The 23,728-nt window shown below is 46.3% G+C and overlaps 1 protein-coding gene across 6 annotated transcripts; it reads left to right on the top strand.

The window, feature by feature from the left end:
- Positions 1-3,378: 3,378 nt before the first annotated feature.
- PEX5 (peroxisomal biogenesis factor 5) lies at positions 3,379-18,782 on the top strand (the record flags this gene model as incomplete). Of its 6 annotated transcripts, none has more annotated exons than XM_079715219.1 (15): positions 3,379-3,525; positions 3,842-3,877; positions 4,147-4,279; positions 4,499-4,630; positions 10,326-10,431; positions 10,945-11,035; positions 11,458-11,547; positions 11,810-11,902; positions 12,268-12,387; positions 16,451-16,594; positions 16,799-16,869; positions 17,264-17,476; positions 17,721-17,886; positions 18,227-18,384; positions 18,581-18,782. In XM_079715219.1, 15 exons carry the CDS (start codon positions 3,379-3,381, stop codon positions 18,780-18,782), a joined length of 1,902 nt encoding a protein of 633 aa, XP_079571345.1. The 6 variants fall into 6 exon arrangements, with proteins under 6 accessions (XP_079571345.1, XP_079571346.1, XP_079571344.1 ...); XM_079715220.1 differs by having other exon boundaries at positions 11,437-11,547; positions 12,292-12,387; XM_079715218.1 differs by having other exon boundaries at positions 11,437-11,547; positions 16,460-16,594.
- Positions 18,783-23,728: the final 4,946 nt, after the last annotated feature.

Genomic DNA, 23,728 nt, shown 5'->3' with positions numbered 1-23,728 from the left:
CCGTTTTTGTACAGTCCGTAAGCAGAGAATGGTTTTGACATTTTTAAATGGTCGAAAAAAATCAAAAGAAGTAAAATATTTTGTGACATAAAAAAGATATAAAATTCAAACTTCAGTGTCCATAAAAATTTTTATTGAATCACAAACATAGTCATTCCTTTACGTACCATCCACGGTTGCTTTCATGCTACAAAGGCAGAGTTGAGCAGTTGTGACAGAGACGTATGCCTGCAAAGACAAAAATATTTTCTGCTTGGCCCTTTACAGATAAAATTTGATGCCCCTGGTGTAGGTTAAATTCACAGCTTTGCAACTTACTAGTATAAGCTTGGGCAAGTCACTTAATCTCTCTGTGAGTCAGTTTCCTCATCTATAAGATGGGGATGATAACAGTTGTTATTAAGTTATTGTGAGAATTAAATAAATCAGTATTTGAAAAATGCTTTAGAACAATGTCTGGCACATAGTAAATATAGTATAAGTGTTTAAAAATTGGAGGAATTTAACTTATTAAACTTGAGTTTATCAAACATTTAATTAAAGAGTAAGTAAAATAAAATATTAATTAAAGAATAGGTAAAAAATAATTATATCCATTTAATAAAAATATTTGTTATGAATAGAATAAGACTTTAAAGTTGAATCTGGAATAACAAAATCTAAGGTTTTAAATCTGGAACTTCAATAAATATTAAATGCCCAAGTAAATCTAGTAGTCCTTTCCCAGTGCCAGAGTCCCTCTTGGGCTTGTGAGCCAGGTTCTGTGAAGAGCTATGGCCTAGGAGACCAAAGCTCTCCAGGGCTTATAAGCAAGACTGGGAGGCAGTGTTGTGTAATGGATAGGTATTTGGAGTTATGTCTGGATTGAACTTTGACTTCCTAGCTGTGTGACTTTTGGCTAAGTCTTAATTGTGACATGGGATTAGTAATACCTATTTCACAGGGGTATTATGAAGATTAAAAGTGTTAATGGACATAAAATGTTTAGTACAATGCCTGGATTTAAGTAAGCATTCAATAAACATCTGTTATTATCATTGTTACGATTCTCCTACAAGCGGCATACATAGTGAGTTATTGTTAATCAGTTACTAAACGCCTAGCAGAGCTGAAGGTTATATGTGTGTTATGGTTTAAATGGTACTGGGATCTGATTGCCTTGATTTTCTGACATTCTACTGTATCCTATCAGTTAAACATTGCTCTCTCCAGAGAGCCTCTTTTTTTTTTTTTTTTTTTTTTTTTTTTTTTGCGCAGGCTCACCGGCCCAGCCGCTCCGCGGCATGTGGGATCTTCCCGGACCGGGGCACGAACCCTTGTCCCCTGCATCGGTAGGCGGACTCTCAACCACTGTGCCACCAGAGAAGCCCCCGGGGGATCCTCTTTTTTAAAGTATGCACTTTCCAGAGGGCATCCCTTCCTCACTGGCATGGTTTAGTTTATTAGGTACTAGGTATTTGCTTTACAATGTCAGCCTGAGACCAGAAAACAGGCAAGGGCTGGGATCCATGGTGAAAAGGTAAGGAAAAAGAGAAATTTTGCACAGTCTCAGGTTATCCCTGCTGTTCTGTTCCCCTGAGGTGTCAGAACAGCTTCTCTACCATCTCAGGGATGAGTTTACACAGCCATGCCCCTCTGGTCCCCTGGGGCCTCCAGCTGTGAAATCTGCAGGACAGCCAGGAAGCCAGCCTGGCCCAGGGTGCCACCTGCTGACTACCTGCCTCCTCTCCTGTACCCTAGGCTGGGACGGTACTTTTGTCCTTTTGGCACAGACCTGTCCTTGCCCATCTACCAGCAGCCCTGAGCACCTCCTGCCCTTCTTCATGACATCGGGACACCCTTGGACTTGGAGGCAGGTGAGATTTCAGGGTTTGTTTCCCAGTGTCCTTGAGGTTTGACACCAGAGCCAATTCTGTGGCAGATGGTGGGGCCTGAGGCTTATTTCGTGATTAAAGATCACTTCTTGCATCATATTTGTGCATTCCCTGTCTGGGGCAGGGGGAATAAGGCCACCACGGTGACCTTGACCAGCGGTGAGGGAGGAAGGAGGGGAGAGGAGTGACTCACGGTGCACCTTCCCAGTAGGTTATCGGCTTGAGGTCTCAGGATGCGTTGGACCCTACTTTAGTCACCGGAATTTGTCGTCATCCAGTGCTATTTCCCCCAATACGCAGATGTGGCAGAGGGATTGGGGGCAGGCCCCTGTCACCATGGAGACTGTGACGCTGTCCTGCTAGGGGCAGTTTGGAAGGGGGCAGGCCTAGAAAGCTGGGGAAGACCCCGGATTTGACCCCCACCACTCCCGCATTAGGGCCTTTCTCTAAAACCGAGGCCCAGAAAGGGAGGGAATCCCCTTGGGTCACAATACGCCCCCGGGAAGAGGCAGAATGATCTGAGCCCAGGATCTGCGTGCTCGGCTTTCCCCCAAAGGCCAGGAAGCCCCTCCTAGCTCCATTCTTCTTTGAGCTTTCCATCAAACAAGTCCTAGCGTCCGTAATCCTTTCGAGTGCTCGCAGAGTCGAGGCTCCAAGACTTCTCCTTTAAGACCCACGGCTCCTCCCGCCACGCTGCGTCGCAGATTTAAGGCCCCGCCCCCCCCAAACAGCTTCCGCAGGGCCGCGACTGTCGCGCGGCGGTCACGGCCCCTTTAAGCCCGAGCCCCGCCCCTGGCTCCCCAACCCCTTTTCTCCCCTCCCGCTCCAGCCCGCACCAGGTAGCCCCGCGGGTCGTGTGGCTTCGCGCGCGGTGGTGAGTGCCGGGCCCCGAGGGGGCGCGAGGACACCTTCCTGGTCTTCCAGCAGCCCTTGCGGTGTCCTCGCGGGTCGCGGGGGGCGGAGCTTGAGCAGCGACCCGGTGGGGGAGACTGGGTGCTCTGAGCGCCGGATGGGTGGGCCGGGACCGGCCGAGCAGGGGGAGGAGCTTAGGTGACTTACGGAGAGGGAATGGCCCCCACCAGTGCTTGCCCGGTGACTGCGGGTGTAGGGGACTGGGCTTAACGGTCCCGCGGCGTGTCCGCTCTCCCTTGCCCGGCCAATGCTCCCGTACAGCTCAGTTGCGGAATTGTCCTCCCGCTCCTCTGGGGTTCAGGTCCGTTTGTGGGGGACGGCTGCCGCCTGTCCCGCCGCCTGAGACCGCCGTCGTGGAGGCTGCTGGAGAGGCCCAGGCGGAGAGCGGTGGCCTTTGAGGGGGGCGGCAGGAAGGCAGCGGCCCCCCGACTCCTGGCAGAGGTGGGGGCCGCAGCAGAAGGCGCAGGGGTGGAGAGTGGCCAGCGGCCCAAAACCGCCTCTCCCAGGTCCAGGCTGAGTTGTGGGTTGGGGAAGGGTTTGGCTCCGGGACCTCAGTTCCAAACCTCTGCCCATCAGAGAGCCGGCGGTCACCATGGCGATGCGGGAGCTGGTGGAGGCGGAATGCGGGGGTGCCAACCCGCTCATGAAGCTGGCCGGGCACTTCACCCAGGACAAGGCCTTTCGTCAGGAGGGGTTGAGGCCTGGCCCCTGGCCCCCAGCAGCCCCAGCCTCGGAGGCGGTGAGTGTTCTTCAGGCGGAAAGCCCGAGTTGTGATCTGGGATGGAGGGTCCAGATGCACACTTTGGGATACCTGCTGTCTCTATTGTGCTTGAAATGATAATAGTTGCCACGCAATGGGTGTTTACTATATTAAACATTGAATGTCTTTATATAGACGAAGGCAACCATTTTATAGATGAGGAAACTGAGGCTTTGAGAAGTTTTGTGACTTGCCTTTTGAATAGAAGAGCTGGAATTTTAACTCAGGGTTAACTGAGTTTTGTGGCTGTGGTCTTCACCACTGTACCATATTGTCTCCCTTTCTTTTGTCTTAGGTCTCTAAGCCTTTGGGGGTAGCCTCTGAAGATGAGGTAAATATGCCCGTCTTTTCTGTTGCATTTTTCGTTCGCCCATTGTATTTTTCCTTTAAACTTGGCTCATCCATACTTCAGTCTGTGGACTTCCCTGATCAAATGAGATTTGCCTCAGCTCTCCTGCTTGTTTTTGATTTAAGTATTCTTCGAGTGTTTCCAAATCTATAGTTTCTGTGTTTCCCTTTCCTTGTGTTTGATGTTAGTATCCCTCATCCATTGGGCCCCTGTCTCTTGCTGGGTTCATTTCACCATCTCTCTTCTGACAGTTGGTGGCCGAATTCCTCCAGGACCAGAATGCACCACTTGTATCCCGTGCCCCTCAGACCTTCAAGATGGATGACCTCCTGGCAGAGATGCAGGAGATTGAACAGTCAAACTTCCGCCAGGCACCCCAGAGAGGTGGGTCCAGAGTCTGGTTCTGGGTGGGGGGGGGCGGGGGTCACCATTTTCTGTGCAGGTAGGGACAAGGGGATTCCGTATTTAGATACTGCTGGTATTGAGGAACTGAGATGCAGAAGGAGACAAAAGGAACAGAGTGTTTTCATGTGCACTCAGGGTTCCTTAGGCATGATAGAAGGATAGGTATTTCCTTAGTTCTCTCTCTGTCTCTCTCTTAAGCCCCTGGTGTGGCAGACTTGGCCTTGTCGGAGAACTGGGCCCAGGAGTTCCTTGCAGCTGGAGATGCTGTGGATGTAACTCAGGATTACAGTGAGACTGACTGGTCCCAAGAGTTCATCTCTGAAGTTACAGGTGAGGCTTCTTATGGGAAGATCTACAATGGTGCCTGTGATGCAAAGTTCTACACTGTGACCCTCATTCATTTTAGGATATAGAGTGATTTCAGCTGCTTATGACATTTCTGGACTCTTGACTCTTTCCTATAGGGCACTGAACCTGATTTCTCTTAGGTGGTAACAGGGGATTGAAACTTATATTAAACAGAGGCGTGAGTTTGAACTGGATAAGAGATTTTGAGGAGAGAGAGAACACGAGGAGTTAGGTTTTCTTCTTTGTTATCTGGAACTTTAGTACTGTAGTTTGGTGGAGAGGATCTGCAGATTGGATGGATGGCAGTGTTGCCCAGGAAGAGAGAAATGTTTAACACATCCCTTGGGATTCTGGCATTAAGTCATCTTGAACAGGGTTAGAACCTTGGAAAGTGGAATTGTGGAGTTCAAAGGCCTGAAGTATATGGTCTTGATGATAATAATAAAAATTAATAACAAGAGCTAATGTTTACTTAACCATGTTCTAGGCTTTGTTTTAGTGCTGTAAATGCATTGTCCGTTTAATCCCCCTGAGAACCCTTGAGGTAGTTATTATTCCTAGTATATAGATAAGAAAACTGAGGCTGAGAGGTTAAATAATTTGCCCAAGGAGTCACTGCTTTGTAAGTGGTGGAGATGGGATTTGACTCTGGGTTTGAATGATTCCAGAGTCTGTGGGCTTACCCATTATGCATACTGCTGGGCCTGCAACTTAAGCTCTTCAGGGTCCCAGCCTAATTTTCCCTCTTTGAGTTGTCTGTGCTCACTGCATCCTGGGGGACTGATTCTTCTCCCCCAAGCCTTTCTGATTACGGGCCTGGGCAAGGGCATTCTCTTCCTCTTTGCTCTTCCTGATTGCCCTCAAAGAGAGCACTGTTAGCCTGTTTCCAGTGTAAGAAATCAAGAATCACAAAGGAGATAAAGGGAGAAAGTTGCAAAGATTCTTTCCTCACAGGGTGCTCACATCATCACAGTTTCTGAATTTTCATGACATGATTGATGGGACCTAATTGGTACCCCCTGCCCCCAATCATTTTTATTCTCCTAAAGACAGGGCTTCCTCCACACACAAGAGAAAACCCCCCAAATCTTAACAACTAAACTAAAACTCACCTTTAATAAAAGCTGTTGGTCTCTTTTATCATGACTCCCTTTCCCTCCTTTAAGTTGGAGTTTAAGGAAGAACAATGGGTGTTCTTGGTTTCTATGCACTTTATATTCTCAGAGCCAGTTGAGCTTCACAGAAATACAAGGTAGGTATTCCTCCCCCATTTTATAGACAAGGAAACTGAGATTTGGAAGGGTTAATACTTTGTCTGAAATCATTCAGTAACAGAGATTATATGCAAACTCATGTCTGTCTGACTCCAGGCTCCATACTTCGAATCATTACACTATCATTGAGAATCTTCTGTGTGGAATTGCCCCAATTGGAAAATCTGAGCTGTAATAAAGACCCGCCACCAGACTGAAAGTCAGCTTTTTGTACAAACCTTAGATTTAAGTGCTGTTTCTTATTGCAGAGAGACTTCTGTTATAATGTATGGGCATCAGTCATTTTTGATAATTCAGGAAAAAATCGTCACTACTATAAGCATTGAGATTGATGAGATTTTTGTTAAAATTAGTTGAATACTTGGAGCCATTGAAATCTTCCTTAACCTGTAAGTGAAAAACTACTTTAGAAAAACATGTTGGACCTGTCTTACCTGTTAATTTGTCTTTGGGGGATCTCTCTCTTCCTCTGTTTTGTACATATTTTTGGAACTGTGCCTGCTTCACAGAGGCAGGGATATGGAAAGCTGGAAGGGGATATTGAGCTATGTGGGATCTGCCTTCATATAAATGTCCTATTGCAGTAGTATATTGCTTTGTATGTAGTGGCCCTTCAGAATTTATTGAATGAGAGAATTGAGATCTGGGAGAAAGAGCTAACGGGGATTGATTTTCTAGTACAGTTATCCCTTGGTATCTGCAGGGGATTGGTTCCAGGACCCCTGTGGTTACCAAAATCCTGGATGCTCAAGTCCTTTATATAAAATTGCAATTTTATATATAAAATTGCTCAAGTCCTTTATATAAAATTTATATAAAATAATATAAAATTGCATAGTATTTGCATATAACCTAGCCTCCCGTATGCTTTAAATCTCTAGATTATTATAATACCTAATACAATGTAAATGCTTTGTAAATAGTCGCCAGCATGGGACAAATTCAAAGTTTTGCTTTTTGGAACTTTCTGGAATTCCCCTGCCCCCCTCCCTCTGAATATTTTCCATCCACAGTTGGTTGAATCTGTGGATGTGGAACCCATGGATACTAGCCTCATAACATTTATGGCTGATATTATTACAGTAGTGGTACAGGTTACCTATTTCTTTGTGGATAAGTAGACTGCAAGTTGAGAGAAGGTTATATTCTTTAAATCTTTATTATTGTTAACTCCCCATTGTTAGGATTCTAGAATCTAGTTTAAAAGGAACCTTGAAGCTTAGTTTTTTCCTTGTTAGAATGTTGTATTTGGAAATATAGTTTCACTGGAAGTTGCAAAAAAATGTACAGAAAGGTTCTGTGTGTCTTTCCCTCTGTTTTCGCCGGTGGTGACATTTTGCATTTGTTAGTTACGTACAATATCAACAGAAAATTGCCACTGGTACAATCCACAGATCTTATTAGATTTCACCAGTTTTACATGCCTATATTTGTATGTTTATAGTTTTATCACATATATAGATTTGCATAACCATTACTGCAATCAAGATATAAAATTATCCCATTACCACATAAAGCTTATTTTTTAGTCTGAAATATTTCTTGATGGAATTCCACTCCTCCCTCTCACCCCAATCTTCTGCGCCAAATAATTGTCCATCTTGTGATTGCTCAGCTCTAGAGAAGAAACGCATCTTTAAGGGGTTTTGAGTTTAGACAGCCTCAGCTAAAATGGTGTGTGAGGTTCATATGACAACTATGAGAGAGAAACCTGTACTTTCATAGGAAGAGGAATGGCCAGCAGTAGCAGATGATGATTGGCAGTAGCTCTCCCCTGGATGGCAGAGGAGGAGGCTATGGAATACAAGGAATAATAATCTCATTGTGATGTTTTCCACTTTTGTATGGATTTGCCTTGAGCAGACAGTAATGATAATAATAGCTAATATTTGTTACTCTGTGCTTTGCATAGGCATTATCTCATCTGGTCTTCACAAGGATCCCTGTGAGGTAGCTATTATTATATCTACTTCATAGATAAGGAATTGGAAACTTAGAGGGTTGATAACTTGTCTGGAGACTCACAGTGAATAAGTGGTGGAGTTGGGATGTGAGTGCAGGTAGCCTGACCCTAGAACCTGCATTCTTGATCACTGTGTTACTTAGTGGATGTGGAAACTTCCATGGGTAAAGGTGGGAAGTTCTGAGTTTTCGCCTGTTGAGCTTGGGGTAGATGTGCCTAGATGAAATGAACACACAGTGAGAACCTAGGCCAGGTGAACACTCTGAATCAGAGGTTTGGTATCTAGGCTGTTGGTTGTCACTCTGTGATCTCTGTGACCTAGGATAGTCCCTCCCACTCAGCAGGACTTAGTTGCTTCCATCTCACAGGTATCCTGATGAATCTGATTTTCTGTAAGAATTTCTCAAAAAATATTTTGAAGGCCAGGTAGTATTCTTTTGGTTATTTTATTTTGACTTCTTTGTTGGAGCAGGTTCCCAATGCCAGAAAATCCTGAGTCTTGTGGCCAATATGGCTAAATACCAAATTACAGCTATTTGAGAATGACTTATCTCTGGGATTCTTTTTTCTAAACTACCTCTCGTCTGTTTTAAAGTCCAGGTGCTTTGTACTTTTTCTGTTGCTGCTTGTCCTTTAGAGGAGCATTTCACAGAAATGGTGTTCTCTGCAATTTGTGGAGCACTTTTGGCCAGAATATGCTTTTGTGAAACACTCTAGTTGAGAGGGAGTGACCGGAGAGTGAGGAGGGGGGACTGGGTATTTTTCAGCAGAACGGGACGGAGTATTAAGCATTTCCTTATTAGGTCTCCAGACTTGAGCTAACAGTCTAGCTGGGGCAAAGGAAAGAGAAATGTTGCTTGTAAAAGCTAGTGAGGGAAATCTTGATATAAATGTTAGGAGTTCTCGAAATTAAGAGACCAAGTCTGTGATCAAAAAAATTGTCAACGTATCTTTTATTTTATTAGTAATAAATCACTTATTATTTATGCTTAGGTGAAATCTGTGAGTCTTGATCTTTTTTTTTCTTTCTTTTTCAGATTTTGACATTATTTTCTCAGATGTTGAGATTAGTTTGTTGAAATTATTCGGGCAGAGTCTCAGTTAAATGGAATAGAAAGTTCTGTTGCATATGAATCCCGAGGAGGTAAACCTGCCTTCTTGGTGTTAAAAGCAGTAGCAGATCTTCAAATTAGGGACAGAGACAGGATGACCATTTGTAAGAATATGGGTGCGGAGCAGAAGGAAGGAACACGCCGGCCCACCCTTCTCTACGTGCACTCACTCTTTAGGGCCCCTTTAAATCCTTTAACTAATCTGTGTCATTACTTTTTTGTTTTCCTGGCCCTAGAATAGTAAAGAGCGAAGTCCTGGAGGTTGAGGAAAGTTCAGCACCCTCATTTGATATGTTTATTCTGATGTTGCAGCAGTGCCCTTTTTCATGAGAGTTGCTAAGATGATTTCTGGAATTAGACTTAAAAACATAGCTCTCAAAAGCAGTCAGAAGTGACAGAATTCAGAATAATGTTTATCCCGGGGTGTGCGGGCCTGCGGGAGCCTGTGAGGGAACTGTAGACGGTCCATGTCGTGATCCGGGTGGTGGTGGCTTGAGTGTGTTCACGGGTAGAAATTAATGAAGCAGCACACCTAAGTTTGGTACACTTTACGTACCTTCATGTTTGTATGTTACATCTCAAAAAATGAAAAAAAATCCAGTGGGAAGAGCGGACCCATGTATCTTTAGTTCTAGCCCAGCATTCTGCTTCTCAGATTCTCTTGGTAGGTATATTAGGATGAACTATGAGGTTCCTTTTTTTTTTTTTTTTTTTAAATTTTTATTGGAGTACAGTTGCTTTACAATGTTGTGTTAGTTTCTACTGTACAGCAAAATGAATCAGCAGTACATATACGTATACCCCCTCTTTTTTGGATTTCCTTCCCATTTAGGTCACCACAGAGCACTGAGTAGAGTTCCCTGTGCTATACAGTAGGTTCTCATTAGTTATCTATTTTACACATAGTATCAATAGTGTGTATATGTGGATCCCAGTCTCCCAATTATGAGGCTCCTTTTTTTGGGAGGGTGTGAACTCTGTAGATGGAGGACAGACCAAGGTTTGGTTGAAGAATGGGAGCTCCTGTGTTCTCCCCTGGTTCCCTGCCGGGTCCCTGCAGTACCTTTGAGGAAGGTGGAGGCCCAGTGCCCGCTATTTCTTAGTGAGGGCTCTTGCACTTCAAACAAAAGGGTTTGGTCCCTACTTCTCTCCTGAGCCTCCTTATTTGGTCTCCTGTCCCCAGTTCAGTAAACTCCTGCCCTAGGCCCCTTGGGAGCAGGTTGGATGTTGAAAATTTAGTAGTATTTTCTTTTGACCGGTGGTCTCTGAGTTAATATTCTCCCTTTCCTGATCCCTCGCTGATTTCCCCACCTCTCTGCTCCTTGCAGACCCTTTGTCTGTGTCCCCGGTCCGCTGGGCTGAGGAATATCTGGAGCAGTCAGAGGAGAAGCTGTGGCTGGGAGAACCCGAGGAGACAGCTGCCACTGCTCGCTGGTGAGTCCAGCCACTTCTCTCTGGGTGGCCCCCTGTGAAAGGAGGACTGGACAGGTTTCCTGCTCCCCTCCGCCAAGCTCCTCTATCCACATTCTTAAACCAAGTTGCAGTCCCTTCATTTTCTGCTCTAAGGTTTCCACTTGTATTATTACCCCGATTCATTTATGTCTCAAATATCATCGAGTCGAGAATCCTAACTATCCTACCAAAAGTTTGTAACTTGATCTTATGCACCCTGTTCCCCTTTTAATTTGGAGCCTGCAACTGTCTATTCCTTCTCTCTGGAAAGCCGCGTTTGGGAAAGAGAGAGGTGAAAGCATGTAGCTAGTGCTTTGCCACTCCGGCCCAAATGTCCTTCTTTAATGTAAATTGAAATTAGTAGGTCCTCAACCAGAGAGAGGAGGAGTGTCACCCTCTCTGTTCCCCGATGAGGACTGTAATTGCCATGGGCTGGGAGTGGGGAAGGATGTAGCAGACTAATGTGTAAAATGAGCGAGTCTTCCCCTGTCCCAGGTATGATGAGTACCAGCCTGAGGAGGACCTGCAGCACGCGGCCAGCGACTTTGTGGCCAAGGTGGATGACCCAAAGTTGGCTAACTCTGAGGTGAGCCACGTCCCGCTGCTGCTTTGCCCAGCAGAGCTGGTCTGAGAAGTCAGGAGTCCTGCTTCTCTTACCCCAGTTTAGTTTAAGGCGAAAGAGATGAGCTCCGAGGTCCACTCCTTCCTGTCTGGAGAACAGAGACTTCCGACCCTGCCTCCTCTTCCAGTATCCTTGCCCTCCTTTCCTTGCCTACTGTCCCTTTGTCTCTTCTGTGCCTTCTCAGATCTCTCGAGCCAGAAATCCCTTTCTTTTTGCTCTCTGCTTTTTCCAGGGTCTTTAGCCTATCTTGTCTGTAGCTAGAGATGGTCAGGGGGAGGGGTAAGTGCAGGCTTCTCTGGGCGTGGTTGAGAGGGCACACCCGGAAGTCCTCTCCCAAGTGGCCTGTGTGTGTCTCTGTGCCCCAGTTCCTGAAATTCGTGCGGCAGATTGGCGAGGGGCAGGTGTCCCTGGAGTCCGGCGCAGGGTCGGGCCGAGCTCAGGCAGAGCAGTGGGCAGCAGAGTTTATTCAGCAGCAGGTAGGACACTGTCACCTCCCAGTCCTACCTCAGAGCCGGCTGGTGCCCCCGGCCGTGGGTTCAGTGTTCAGTGGTCCCAGATGGGGAAGGGATCTTATTGCCAGCTTGTTTGGTAGCATCCAGGTCCTGAGTGGGTGGGAAAGAGATTCTGAGAATGTTCTTCTCAGAAGTGCCCAGGCTGGTGGTGTCTAATGGGTATTTAGTTGATATTTAGTGGGTAGAAAGTTGGTGGTGGTGGTATGACCGTCCTTCTTTGTCACAGGGTACCTCAGAGGCCTGGGTTGACCAGTTCACAAGACCGGTAAACACATCTGCTTTTGATATGGAGTTTGAACGAGCCAAGTCAGCTATAGAGGTGAGAGCAGCTAGTACAGGTGTAACCAGTCCAAGAGAAAACACTTCTTTGGAGAGAGTGGGTGTCTTAACATCAGAGATCGGTGAACATTGTATTTCATAGTGTTCTTGGATGCTCTTTGTCAGAATTGCTTGGGATGGGGTGGTTGCCTATCAGAAATGCAAATTCCTGGGCATCACAGACTACTGAGTCAGAATCTGGGGGTAGGATGTAGGAACCTGCATGAAGAAAAGCTCTTCAGGTGATCTGAAACACATTGAAATTAAACAACTGCTGCCATAGGGACTCCATCTTAGTGGAACTAAGGGTGGGGCGGGGTGCTCATGATGAATCTTCTGTTTCTATCTGCCTTGCCTTCCTTACAGTCTGAGGTCGATTTCTGGGACAAGTTGCAGGCGGAGTTGGAGGAGATGGCCAAACGGGATGCCGAGGCCCACCCCTGGCTTTCTGACTATGACGACCTCACGTCTGCTTCCTACGATAAGGTAAGAACTAGTTTTTCAGACTGCAGGATTTCCTTGTTTTATTGTCTCTCCTTTAATCCTGAATCTGAAGGGTACCCACTTTTAAGTAATTATTTTCTTGAGCCCCTTTCCGTGAAAGACAGCCTGAATTATTCCCTTGCCCCTGCTCTCCTCCAGTTACTGAGAGTACGCTTTATTCTTGGGACATAAAAGTTAATGATAATAGACCACCCTTGTCAAATAACAACAATAAGCGACAGAATACCTAGAGTAGAGGTTTGCACACGATGCAATAGGAGCGCAGAGGAAGGAGCCCTGCTTTGGAGGTTGGTTGAAAACATTTTAAGAAGATTGACAGCTCCTTTGGTAGAGAGTGGTGGGTGGTAGGCCATCTCTCTGCCCTCCACCTTAGTATCTATTTACTCTTTTAACTCACAAGTTTATTTTAAATTCTGATCTCTTCCTGTAGGTACTAACCACTTGCCCCCAATTTAGGGTATTTTCAAAGAATTATATTAAATAATTCAAATGCTAGGAAGATTTCCCAGAAGTTGGTGGTGAAGAATGATTGAATTTTGCATGTAGTATATACTGTTGCCTTAGAAGCATATGTTATACCGGGGTATCACTGTGAAAAAAATCTGCTTGTGGGTTGTGGGGCATTCGGACATGTGGGTGATAATTGAGCTGTGAGTTGAAGCGTGATTGGGGAGGGAGAGAATTGCTTGGTTTTGAAAAAGGCAAAACAGGAACTGGGGAGGTGATCAGTGGTGTCTTTTTCTCAGCTCAGACCTGGTTGGGGCTAGAACTAGAGGGCCAGGATTCTGGAGGTAGATCTTGCGAAGATAGAGAAGAACAGAGTTCAAGATAACTTAGAAAAGGCTAGGATTTAAAAGCCAATGAAAATCTAAGTACTAGGAAAAAGATGATTTTGTTTATTATCCCAGCCTGACTTTCTGAGAGTTGTTCTGTGATATAATAGAAAAGGGAGCTTACCTTTTGGGACCCCGTCCTCTGGTTTTTCCATAGTAAGAGTTTCTTCTGTAGACTTGTGATGAGGAAGAACTGAAGGAAATACCTGGAGATAATACTTTTATTAATTTGTAATAGACACTTGATAAGTTGCACAGGCCCTGTCGACTTATAAATGGCAAGGTATAAAGTTTAGACAGAAATTTCCTGGGACTTCCCTGGTGGCACAGTGGTTAAGACTGTGCCTGCCAATGCAGGGGACACGGGTTCGATCCCTGGTCCGGGAAGATCCCACATGCCACTGAGCAACTATGCCCGTGCACCACAACTACTGAGCCTGCACTCTAGAGCCTGTGAGCCATAACTACTGACCTGTGTGCCACAACTACTGAAGCCTGCATGCTCTAGGGCCCACGTGCCACAACTACTGAAGCCCATGCACCTGGAGCCCGTGCTCCGCGAAAAGAGAAGCCACCGCAATGAGAAGCCCGTGCGCTGCAATGAAGAGTAGCCCCGCTCACTACAAATAGAGAAAGCCCGTGCACAGCAATGAAGATGCAACACAGCCAAAAAATAAATAAAAATAAAATAAATTAAAAAAAAATTTCCTGGTTTTGATAAATATAGACATAGCTCTAATATCATATGAGCAGCACGTCCTCTTAGCATTTTTTACTTCTGTATTTATGACATGATAGTTGGAATAAATTCTTTAATTCAAAACTTAAAAACATAATTATGTTTTTAGATCTTTGAACCCTATTTTGATATCATTGATACCTTGGGATATTGCAAAATTAGGATTAGAAACATTTGCATTAATGTTCCAGATTTTGTCTGCCTTTTGTTAAACTGTTAATAAATTATATGTCAAGAGTACTTGTTTTTTTTTTTTTTTTCAAATGTTGATCTGACTCTATCAGGTAAATTCATGGGTATTTTTTATTCATGATCCCTAAATTTTCAAGGCTACACCTACAGCTGTAGCAGATATGCTACTGTATACTGTTAGCGTGAAGGAGAAATTTCTGTGATGGGACACACTCTACTTAGTAGTGATCCTATTTTTGCAGTTTGATCCTATGAAATTTTGAGCAGACCAGACGATGGATCAGACCTAATGAATGGCTTGGATTAGACTTTTTAAGATGCAACAGTGATCCCAAGCTTATCCTGCATCCTGTGGGTTGTTAAAGGTTCCTCCAGAGGACTCTTTTTTTTTTCTTTTTTTTTTCATCTGTACAAATATTGTACTTTTGAAAAATTCCTCTCTGATCAGCAATTGATAAAATCTCAAGGAGGATAGATAACACAGACAAGAGCATACTTAGAGAACCCTGCGGTTGCAACATGATAGAATTGATTTGTTGCGTTGTCTCCTGAGGATAATACCTATTCACGCACAGTATTTTAAGCTTTTCGGTAAGGCTGTGGCAGATATTCTCATTTGATGCTCTCAGTAGCTCTGAGAGGCAGGAATTACTTTCATTAGGAAATTGTGTTATAGGTGACAATGATCTGTTTCCTACGGGGTGGCTTAAAACATGGATTGAGGATGGGCAGTAGTCGAGGGTGAATGCAGAAGGCTTCATCTTGTGAAACTCTAATAGTCTAGGTGGGGCTGGCAAACTGTGGCCCATGGGAAATCTATCCTTCCACCTTTTTTTTTTTTTTAATGGCCTGTGAGCTGAGAATGGTTTTAACATTTTTAAATGGTTTAAAAAAAAATGAAAAGTAACAATTTGTGAAATGTGAAAATTATATATTGATAAAATTCAAACTTCAGTGTCCATAAATAGAGTTTTATTGGAACACAGCCATGCTTGTTTACATATCATCTGTGGCTCCTTTCTCACTGCTCTGGTGGAGGTGAGTAGTTGTGACAAAATATTAATCCTCTGTCCCTTGCTGATCCTTGTTCTAGGGTCCTTTTCTGTCGTCTGAGTTTTCCTGTTGCACGGAGGTGCCCCAGGAACATTACCTATTCTCAACGTGAATATACTTTTTATACATGTATCCCAAATCCATCTCCTGTATGTCTCGCTTCTTAAGTCTCCATTGTAGTTATTTAATTTTTATTTGTTACAAATAATTTGCAGATTACTTATAATGGTTTAGAACTTTGCTGCCAAGATTTAAGCGTTTCTGGTCCTTGAGCAGTTTCACAATGATAGTGGAGAAGGGCCTCACTCATGTCTTTATTTCGTACAGTTTCAGTCTGATTTGTCCTTAACTACATTTAGAAAGGGCCCTGCCCTGTATTTAGCATCTTGTTTTCATTCTGGGGTATTGTTTTGTGATGGTAACCACTACTCTCGAAAAAGGAGCATTTTATTCCCTTGTCCCAAGTCACACGCTTACTAGGGACCCATTTTATCTTAACACCTCTCTGCCTACGTGGAAGACCTGGGGACAGAACTCTGCACAGAGCATCGTAACTTCCCTCAAACGAGAAAGCCTCAGCTAGAAGAGGACCGGTCTTTCTGAAGTGTTTTCTGCCCTCAGGATTTTGGAATCTAGCTTTCATTTACTATCAGATACAGATTAATATTAATAACTTTTAAGAATGAAATTGGGGAATAAATTAAAATTTTCAAAGTGCTTGAACACGTGCTGTCCAGTCAGTGTGCACAGGACTCCGTGAGCTGGGTAAGAGTTGCATTTGAATAGCAGGGCCTCTGACTCCAAATTGCATTTCCTTTATAGATTATCACACTATTGCAGGATAACAAGAAATGCCCGTTGAATAGCTAAAGAGAACTTATCTCATTACTGTAAGCAGATCCTGTTAAGAAATGTGCTCTGTCCAGTAATGAGAGATCAAGGATGTGGAAACACCGGCTGGTAAAAACGTCCTAAAATGAGCTTAATCCCAGCGTGGATCAGAATTTGCCTGGCTTTCCAGCTGCTGTGGGCATGACACGGAACTTCTTTGCTGTGGTCGTAGGTGATCTCCTTTATGCCATGGAGAATTTGCCAGCATTTATCCGGATACCTTTCTGGAGGCCTTCAGCTTCTTTTCCACCTCAGTCTTGGTTGTCAGCTCCCATTCCTGCCGCTCTGTGATAGCTCCCTCCGAGATGGGGTATCACTTGGCTTCCCTTCCTTGTAGGGGTACCACTTTGAGGAGGAGAACCCCCTGCGTGACCACCCCCAGCCTTTTGAGGAAGGGCTGCGGCGACTCGAGGAGGGGGACCTGCCGAACGCCGTCCTGCTCTTCGAGGCGGCTGTGCAGCAAGACCCCAAGCACATGGAAGTGAGCAGCTTGTTCTTCTGACTTCAGATGAGAGGCGCTCCCTCCAGTTTTGAGGGAGGGCCCTAAGGGTTGTGCCGATGGATTAGGGCCTGGGCGACAGCCTGGGGTCGGGTTCTGAGAGTGAGATGGTGGGTGGGGCGAGCAGATGAAGCACTGGTGGGAAGGTGGATACCGGGGTGATGAAATCTGGCAACTTCTCTCTAGGCTTGGCAGTACCTGGGGACCACCCAGGCAGAGAATGAGCAAGAACTCTCAGCCATCAGCGCGCTGCGGAAGTGAGTACACTGAAAGGGTAGTGGGGGCAAGGTGGTCCCAGGGCTCTACAAATAACCTTTAGAATGACAGATCCTACTCTTTCTGGCTACTAACACGAGTGTTTTCTCACGATGAAACTCTAAGGTTTGGGGTGAGTCTGCAGATAGCTGGCTCCATTCATTCCTCAGCTTTTGGTTTTATTTGTGGGACCCTGGCTGGTTCCTTGGCTGCTGAAATGTTCCCTTTCTCAGGAATGTAACTTTATTAATAACCCACCCGTAGAGGATTCCTCTACACCTCAACTGAGGGCGTTGGCAGGTAACTCTGCGTTCTGAAGCTTGGCTCGGCTCCCAGGCTGCTGATAGGTGCAGTGTCAGCTGCAGAGACCAGCTCTGTCCGTCTCTGTCCAAACAGGTGCCTAGAGCTAAAGCCAGACAACCGGACGGCACTGATGGCGCTGGCTGTAAGCTTCACCAACGAGTCCCTGCAGCGGCAGGCCTGTGAGACCCTGCGAGACTGGCTACGCTACACACCGGCCTATGCCCACCTGGTGGCAGCCGGGGAAGAAGGGGCCAGCAGGGCGGGCCTGGGCCCCAGCAAGCGCATCCTGGGCTCCCTGTTGTCCGAGTGAGTGTGGGGACCTCCTGGGATGACGAGTGGCAGCCCGAGTAGAAGGAGGACCTGGCTTGTGGAATTTTGGATAGATGGAGGCTCAGGGTCTAAGAGTGGGATGGAAGACTCAGGACTGCAAGGATAGATGGGTGCATCTCGGGGGTATGATGGGTTAGTGAGAGGGTTATTTGGGGGGGGGTAGGAATATAGACGTATCCACCCACCTGCTTTTCTGCATTTTGTTTTCTTCCTTGTCCAGCTCCCTGTTTCTCGAAGTGAAAGAGCTCTTCCTGGCAGCTGTGCGCCTGGACCCTACATCCATTGACCCTGATGTGCAGTGTGGCTTGGGAGTCCTCTTCAACCTGAGTGGGGAGTATGACAAGGCAGTGGACTGTTTTACAGCCGCCCTCAGCGTTCGTCCCAATGTGAGCCTCAGGGGAGGAAGGGAGATAGGACAGGACTCTGTACCTTATGGAGGAATCGTTTGTTGGGACCTTTGGAGTCATGGGATATTTTATTCCATTGTTCCATGTACTGGTTGCCTTGGGAGAATTGGGAAAGGAAGAGCGGGAGTCTAGGGTCATCTGGACTTAGGGGAGTCTGCGGGGGGTGAGTGGTTACGTCGTGGCCACACAGTGACCTGTGGAGACAGGAATGGAATCGTAACATACATTAGAGAAACAGAGTGGGGAGCCAGGGGGAGATCGGGCAGAGTTTGATCTGAACCTGGCTCATGTTTCTAACCCTTGTCCATCCCTGTCTTAGGACTATTTGCTGTGGAATAAGCTAGGGGCCACCCTGGCCAATGGAAACCAGAGTGAAGAAGCAGTAGCTGCATACCGTCGGGCCCTCGAGCTCCAGCCTGGCTATATACGGTCCCGCTACAACCTGGGCATCAGCTGCATCAACCTTGGGGCCCACCGGTGAGAGTGTCTACTGAGGAATGAATGAATGAATGAATGAATGAACGAACTCCTTCTCCCTGCCTTTGGCCCTGGCTCCTCATTCTCTGATCCTCTTATTTGACTACGAGCTCCAGCTTGCTTTCTCCGCATGCCAGCTGACCTACCTCCTTCCACTGGCGTTCTGCTCACCAGCTCTCATTCTTCTCCCTTGCAGTGAGGCTGTGGAACACTTTTTGGAGGCCCTGAACATGCAGAGGAAAAGCCGGGGCCCTCGGGGCGAAGGGGGTGCCATGTCGGAGAACATCTGGAGCACCCTGCGCTTAGCCTTGTCCATGTTAGGCCAGAGCAACGCCTACGGGGCGGCTGACGCCCGGGATCTGTCCACCCTCCTAGCGATGTTCGGCCTGCCCCAGTGACAGTGGGATGGGCTGCCCTGCGAGTGTCTGCTCGGAGCGGTGCCTGCTCTGGATAGGATCCCTTCTCCCCAAATGGGCCTACCAAGGGGGTGGGCTGATGGCCACAAGCGGTACTGCCTCTCAGGAGCTGCCTCAGTGTAGGGCTGGGTAGTCTGGGTTCTAGTTCCTGCATAATTGTAGGAAAATGAGCTGTGTTGTCGGAGTCCCTTGATAATTCAAGGGCGGTCCATGCAGCTCCAGATCTCTCTGCTCATCACGCCCTTTCTCGGTGCTGCTTTTTGGGAAGGACCCAAAGATACAGGTTGTCATCTGCGGCCATTTCTGATTGGGTCTACCACATCTGTAGCGTCTGTCCTACCCCCCACCTTTCTCCTTTTACCGGGACTTGATAATAGTACAGCCTCCTCACGCAGTGGTGTGTGGCAGGTTCTATCAAGCACCTCTGTGATGACTGTAACTAGGGTGGGGCGTGTCAGGAGTTGGCCTGTGTGATTTAAATGTTGGTTTGGCTCCGCAGAGCTGGGTTGTTGGGGTGCTCGTAGTTCTGTCGTTCTTGGACCTCCCCTGGCTGTAGCTCAGAGTCCCTGGATAACGCTGCACGCAGTAAAGGGCATCATTACCGTAGGGGTCCTCAGGGGCTGCCGGGGTTACGTTGCTACAGAGTGTTTGGGTGTGGGGAGAGGAAGCCTCATTGTGGAATGAGCCTTGGAGGGACCACATGGGCTCAGGTCAGGGGCTCTGGCTTGGGGGCCTGTGGAGGGAGGACAGCAGGTGGGACGAGGAATGTCCTGAGTGCAGCCATCCCCCTCCTCTTAGAAAGACCTGCGAGTAGGAATTGAGCTAGCTCTTCTGGAAAGTTGGTTCAGAAATTGCAGTCTTGCCAAGTTCCTGACAAAGAGAGGGTTCAGTGTTACCTTGAGCCTTTGCTGTCCTTGAAATGTTTGTAGCGGGGAGGGTCGAAAAACCCCCTTCCCCCATATCACCTCCACAAGGTGAACGCTGAGGGAAAGTGAGTGAGCAGCTTGGGTTCTGCTGGGGAGATGCACCAAGCCCAGAAATGACTGAAGTGGCCGTGAAGCCTCTTGCCTTGTCTTCAGTAGCTAATTGTCAGAGAGATTTTTTTTTTTTTAAGACTGCCGTGGTCCCAAGTTTCCATCCTAAAGTTAATTTTCTTTGTATGAATATGTGTAAATGATTTAAAAAATAAAACTGTAAAATATTTGTATGAGGAATAAATGGAACAGACATGGCTTTGAGTCCTGCTTCTGGATGTGCGGTTGGGATGGTGGGAGGGGAGTTGCTGTTTGGAGGTTGGTGTTCAACAGTTTTTCTCGATTTATCTTTCAAATTCTCATTGGTACATCGATTACCCATCTGTCTACCAAGTAATTACTCAGCGCCTACTATATGCAAGGCACATGAATAAGGTGGTCAAGGTCCCTGTGTTCATGGGACTGATGGTGTAGCAGGAGACGGATGTCGGACAATCATGCAGTTTTTACATCTGTGTTACTTCTATACAGGAAGATATGGGGTGTGATGTGATTGTTTGCTATTTTTTATTACGAATTATTACATGGGAGGACTTTTGTAGTTTCTTCAATGCTTAGGGCATTGAGATGCCAGCATTTCAATGCTGGCTCTACCTGGTTTTATCAGGAGCTCTCAAGAGACATATCAAGATGGGTCTCTACCCTGGGGAAAATTTTAAAAATATGAATATTTACAGGGGCTTCCCTGGTGGCGCAGTGGTTGAGAGTCCGCTTGCCGATGCAGGGGACACGGGTTCGTGCCCCGGTCTGGGAGGATCCCGCATGCCGCGGAGTGGCTGGGCCCGTGAGCCATGGCTGAGCCTGCGTGTCCGGAGCCTGTGCTCCGCAGGGGGAGAGGCCACAACAGTGAGAGGCCTGCGTACCGCACAAAAAAAAAAAAAAAAAAAAAAAAAAAAGAATATTTATGTTTGGAGATAAATGTCCATATCCATGTTAGAATTTAAAATGTCTAAAGGAGAACTGGTTCAGTAATTATCCAGACAGTGAAATATTATTAAGGTATTTAATTATGTTTATGGAACAATTTCCAATGACAATAAATGCTAACAATATAATGAGAAGAAAAGTTTAGCAAACTTTTTACAGTTTTTATCTCAAGAAGAAAGTGCCTTGAGAAGAAGGAAATTCCCAGTATGTTAAATGTATCAGGATTATGAGCGATTTTCCCTCTTCTTTGTCATACTTCTCTGTAATTTACAAATTTTCTTTGTGTGTAATACTTTCATAGAAAAGAAAAGAAAAAAGAAAACATCACGGGGAGGAGGGCATCTGTTGCCACCACCTGGGACTCTGAAGGCCAGTGGTGCAGGGCCCACGGGCCTGGGAGTGGGCTGGGCAGGCTGATGCAGCAGTTTCTGGAGTGGAGATAAAAGAAGGAAAAAAGTCTGGCTGGGTAAATGGCTTAGGAGTTGAGCTAACCTCTGGTTTAAGCAAAATCTCCAGGTTGATCTGCTTTGTCTGTGTTTGGTGGCGTGAAGGTGTCCAAGAGGATGCTTTCCTTGCATGGTCAGGTCCAAGCGCCTCTTGAATCCACATCAAATTCAGCCAGTATTTACTGAGCCCCTATCACGTGCCAGGTGCTGTCCGGTACCAGGGATGCAGTTCACAAGGCAGACGAGGTCCCTGCTCTCACGGCTGATGTACTAGTTGAAGGAGCAATGGAACAAATAAGTAAATAAGCACCTTCAGTTAGTGTGGTCAGGAAAGGCCTTTGTCGTGAGCTGGTCTGAGTGGGAGGGGCCAGCGGGGCATGGGGGTGGGCTGTTGTGGTGGGAGCCTGGTCCGGGCCCCAGGGGGGAAAGCAAACGCTCTGATCCAAGCTTAGAAGAGCCCTGTGCAGTCCACCGGGACGGGGGCCGGAGCGTAGGGAGAGAAGGAACAGCAGGAGACAGGGTGGAGGCGGTCAGGAGCACGGCAGCCTGGCAGCTGGGCTCTGTTCTTTTTAAATTTTCTTTATTTTTTTGGCTGCGTTGGGTCTTAGTTGCGGCACGCGGAGTCTTCGTTGAGGCATGTGGGATCTTTCGTTGTGGCGTGCAGGCTTCTCTCTAGTTGTGGCGTGCGGGTTTTCTCTCTATAGTTGTGGCACGTGGGCTCCGGAACGCATGGGCTCTGTAGTTTGCCGCATGCGGGCTCTCTCGGTAGTTGTGGCACGCGGGCTTAGTTGCCTGGCGACATGTGGGATCTTAGTTCCCCAACCAGGGATCAAACCTGCATCCACTGCATTGGAAGGCGGATTCTTTACCACTGGACTCGTTTTGATTATGGTGGAGAGTTTCAATTTTATTCTAAGTTCCACAGGAAATCACTATAGAGTTGTAAGTAGAAAAGTGACATGGTGTGATTTAGTTTTCAAAGATCACTCTGGCTGCAGTGTAAAGAATGGGTCCTGCGAGTGTGGGGACTGGAGTGATTGGAGCTGTAGCGGGCGGACCAGTTAGGAAGCTCCTGCAGTAAGCAAGTCAGGAGAGAGACGGTAGTGCTTGGTCGAAGTTGGAGATGGAGTGAGGACAGGGATGGTAGCACAGAGGTGGAGGAAGCCGGACAGATTTTGTAGGTACAACTGTTAGAACTTGCTGCCGGATTGGATGTAGAGGGTGAGGGAAGGAAATGAAGGCTGACTTCTAGGCTTTTGGCCTGAACAACTGCAAGAATGGTGTTGCCCTCAACCGAGAAAGGGGAAACTGGACGGAGCAGGTTTGGGAAGGAAAATACAGAGTTCTATACCGGACACATTAGATCAGACGTAGAGATCTCTGTAAGTATAGATATCAAGTAGATGAATTGGATACATAAATCTCAGGGGAGAAGTCAGGGCTTGGTATATAAACTTGAGAGTCTTGTTTATATAGATGGAGTTTAAAGCCACGAGACTGGATATGTTTGCCTAAAGAGAGAATGGAAATGAAGAGCGTGTAAGGCTGTAAAACACACTGATTACCAGGCGTACAGGATCTATTGAGGCAGTTGTTCCTGAAAGATATGAATCTATAAAGAATGACTTTTTTTTTCTGAGTTGTAGGTCTTCTGACAAAAAAGCAACAAGCAACTTTTTTTTTTTTTCGGTACGCGGGTCTCTCACTGTTGTGGCCTCTCCCGTTGCGGAGCACAGGCTCCGGACGCGCAGGCTCAGCGGCCATGGCTCACGGGCCCAGCTGCTCTGTGGCATGTGGGATCCTCCCGGACCAGGGCACGAACCCATGTCCCCTGCATCGGCAGGAGGACTATCAACCACTGTGCCACCAGGGAGCCCGAAACAAGCAACTTTTAATTCAGGTTTTTCTGTTTATAGGAAGAAATGTAACTGGCAGATGGTCTGAGTGCTTACTTGAGTATGGCTAGAGCATTCTCCCTCTCTAGGTAAACTGATAGGAGGTGAAATAATTAAAAGGCTACTTTGTGAATGAGGGCAATTAGCTTGATAAGGACATCCTAATGCCCCAAACTCTGGTTGCTGATGGACCATCTCCATGATACTGTCAAGCCAACCAGCACGTAAGCATCCCGGGGCATCATCTTCTCCAAGTAGTGCTTCATGGGCATTGTCTCCTTGAGGCTTCTCTATACTTATTTTCTTTTTTAAAAAAATATTTAAAAAATGATTATTAAGAAAATTTTAAATTGAAAAGATTTTAGAGCAGTTTTAGGTTTACAACAAAATTGAGAGGGAGGTACAGAGATTGCCTGTATATTTACCTTCTGCCTCCAGACATGCATGGCCTCCCCCATTATCAACATCAGTAACCAAAGTGGTACATCATTTACCAAGGATGAACCTACATTGACACATGATAGTCCCCCGAAGTCCATACTTTACATTAGGGTTCACATTTGGTGTTACACATTCTATGGGTTTGGACAAATGTATAATGATATGTATCCATTATTATAATATAT

The sequence above is a fragment of the Hyperoodon ampullatus genome (assembly GCF_949752795.1).
Source record: "Hyperoodon ampullatus genome assembly, chromosome: 11".
NCBI classification, from domain to species: Eukaryota; Metazoa; Chordata; class Mammalia; order Artiodactyla; family Ziphiidae; genus Hyperoodon; species Hyperoodon ampullatus.
This window is presented reverse-complemented; position numbering and strand designations above follow the sequence as displayed.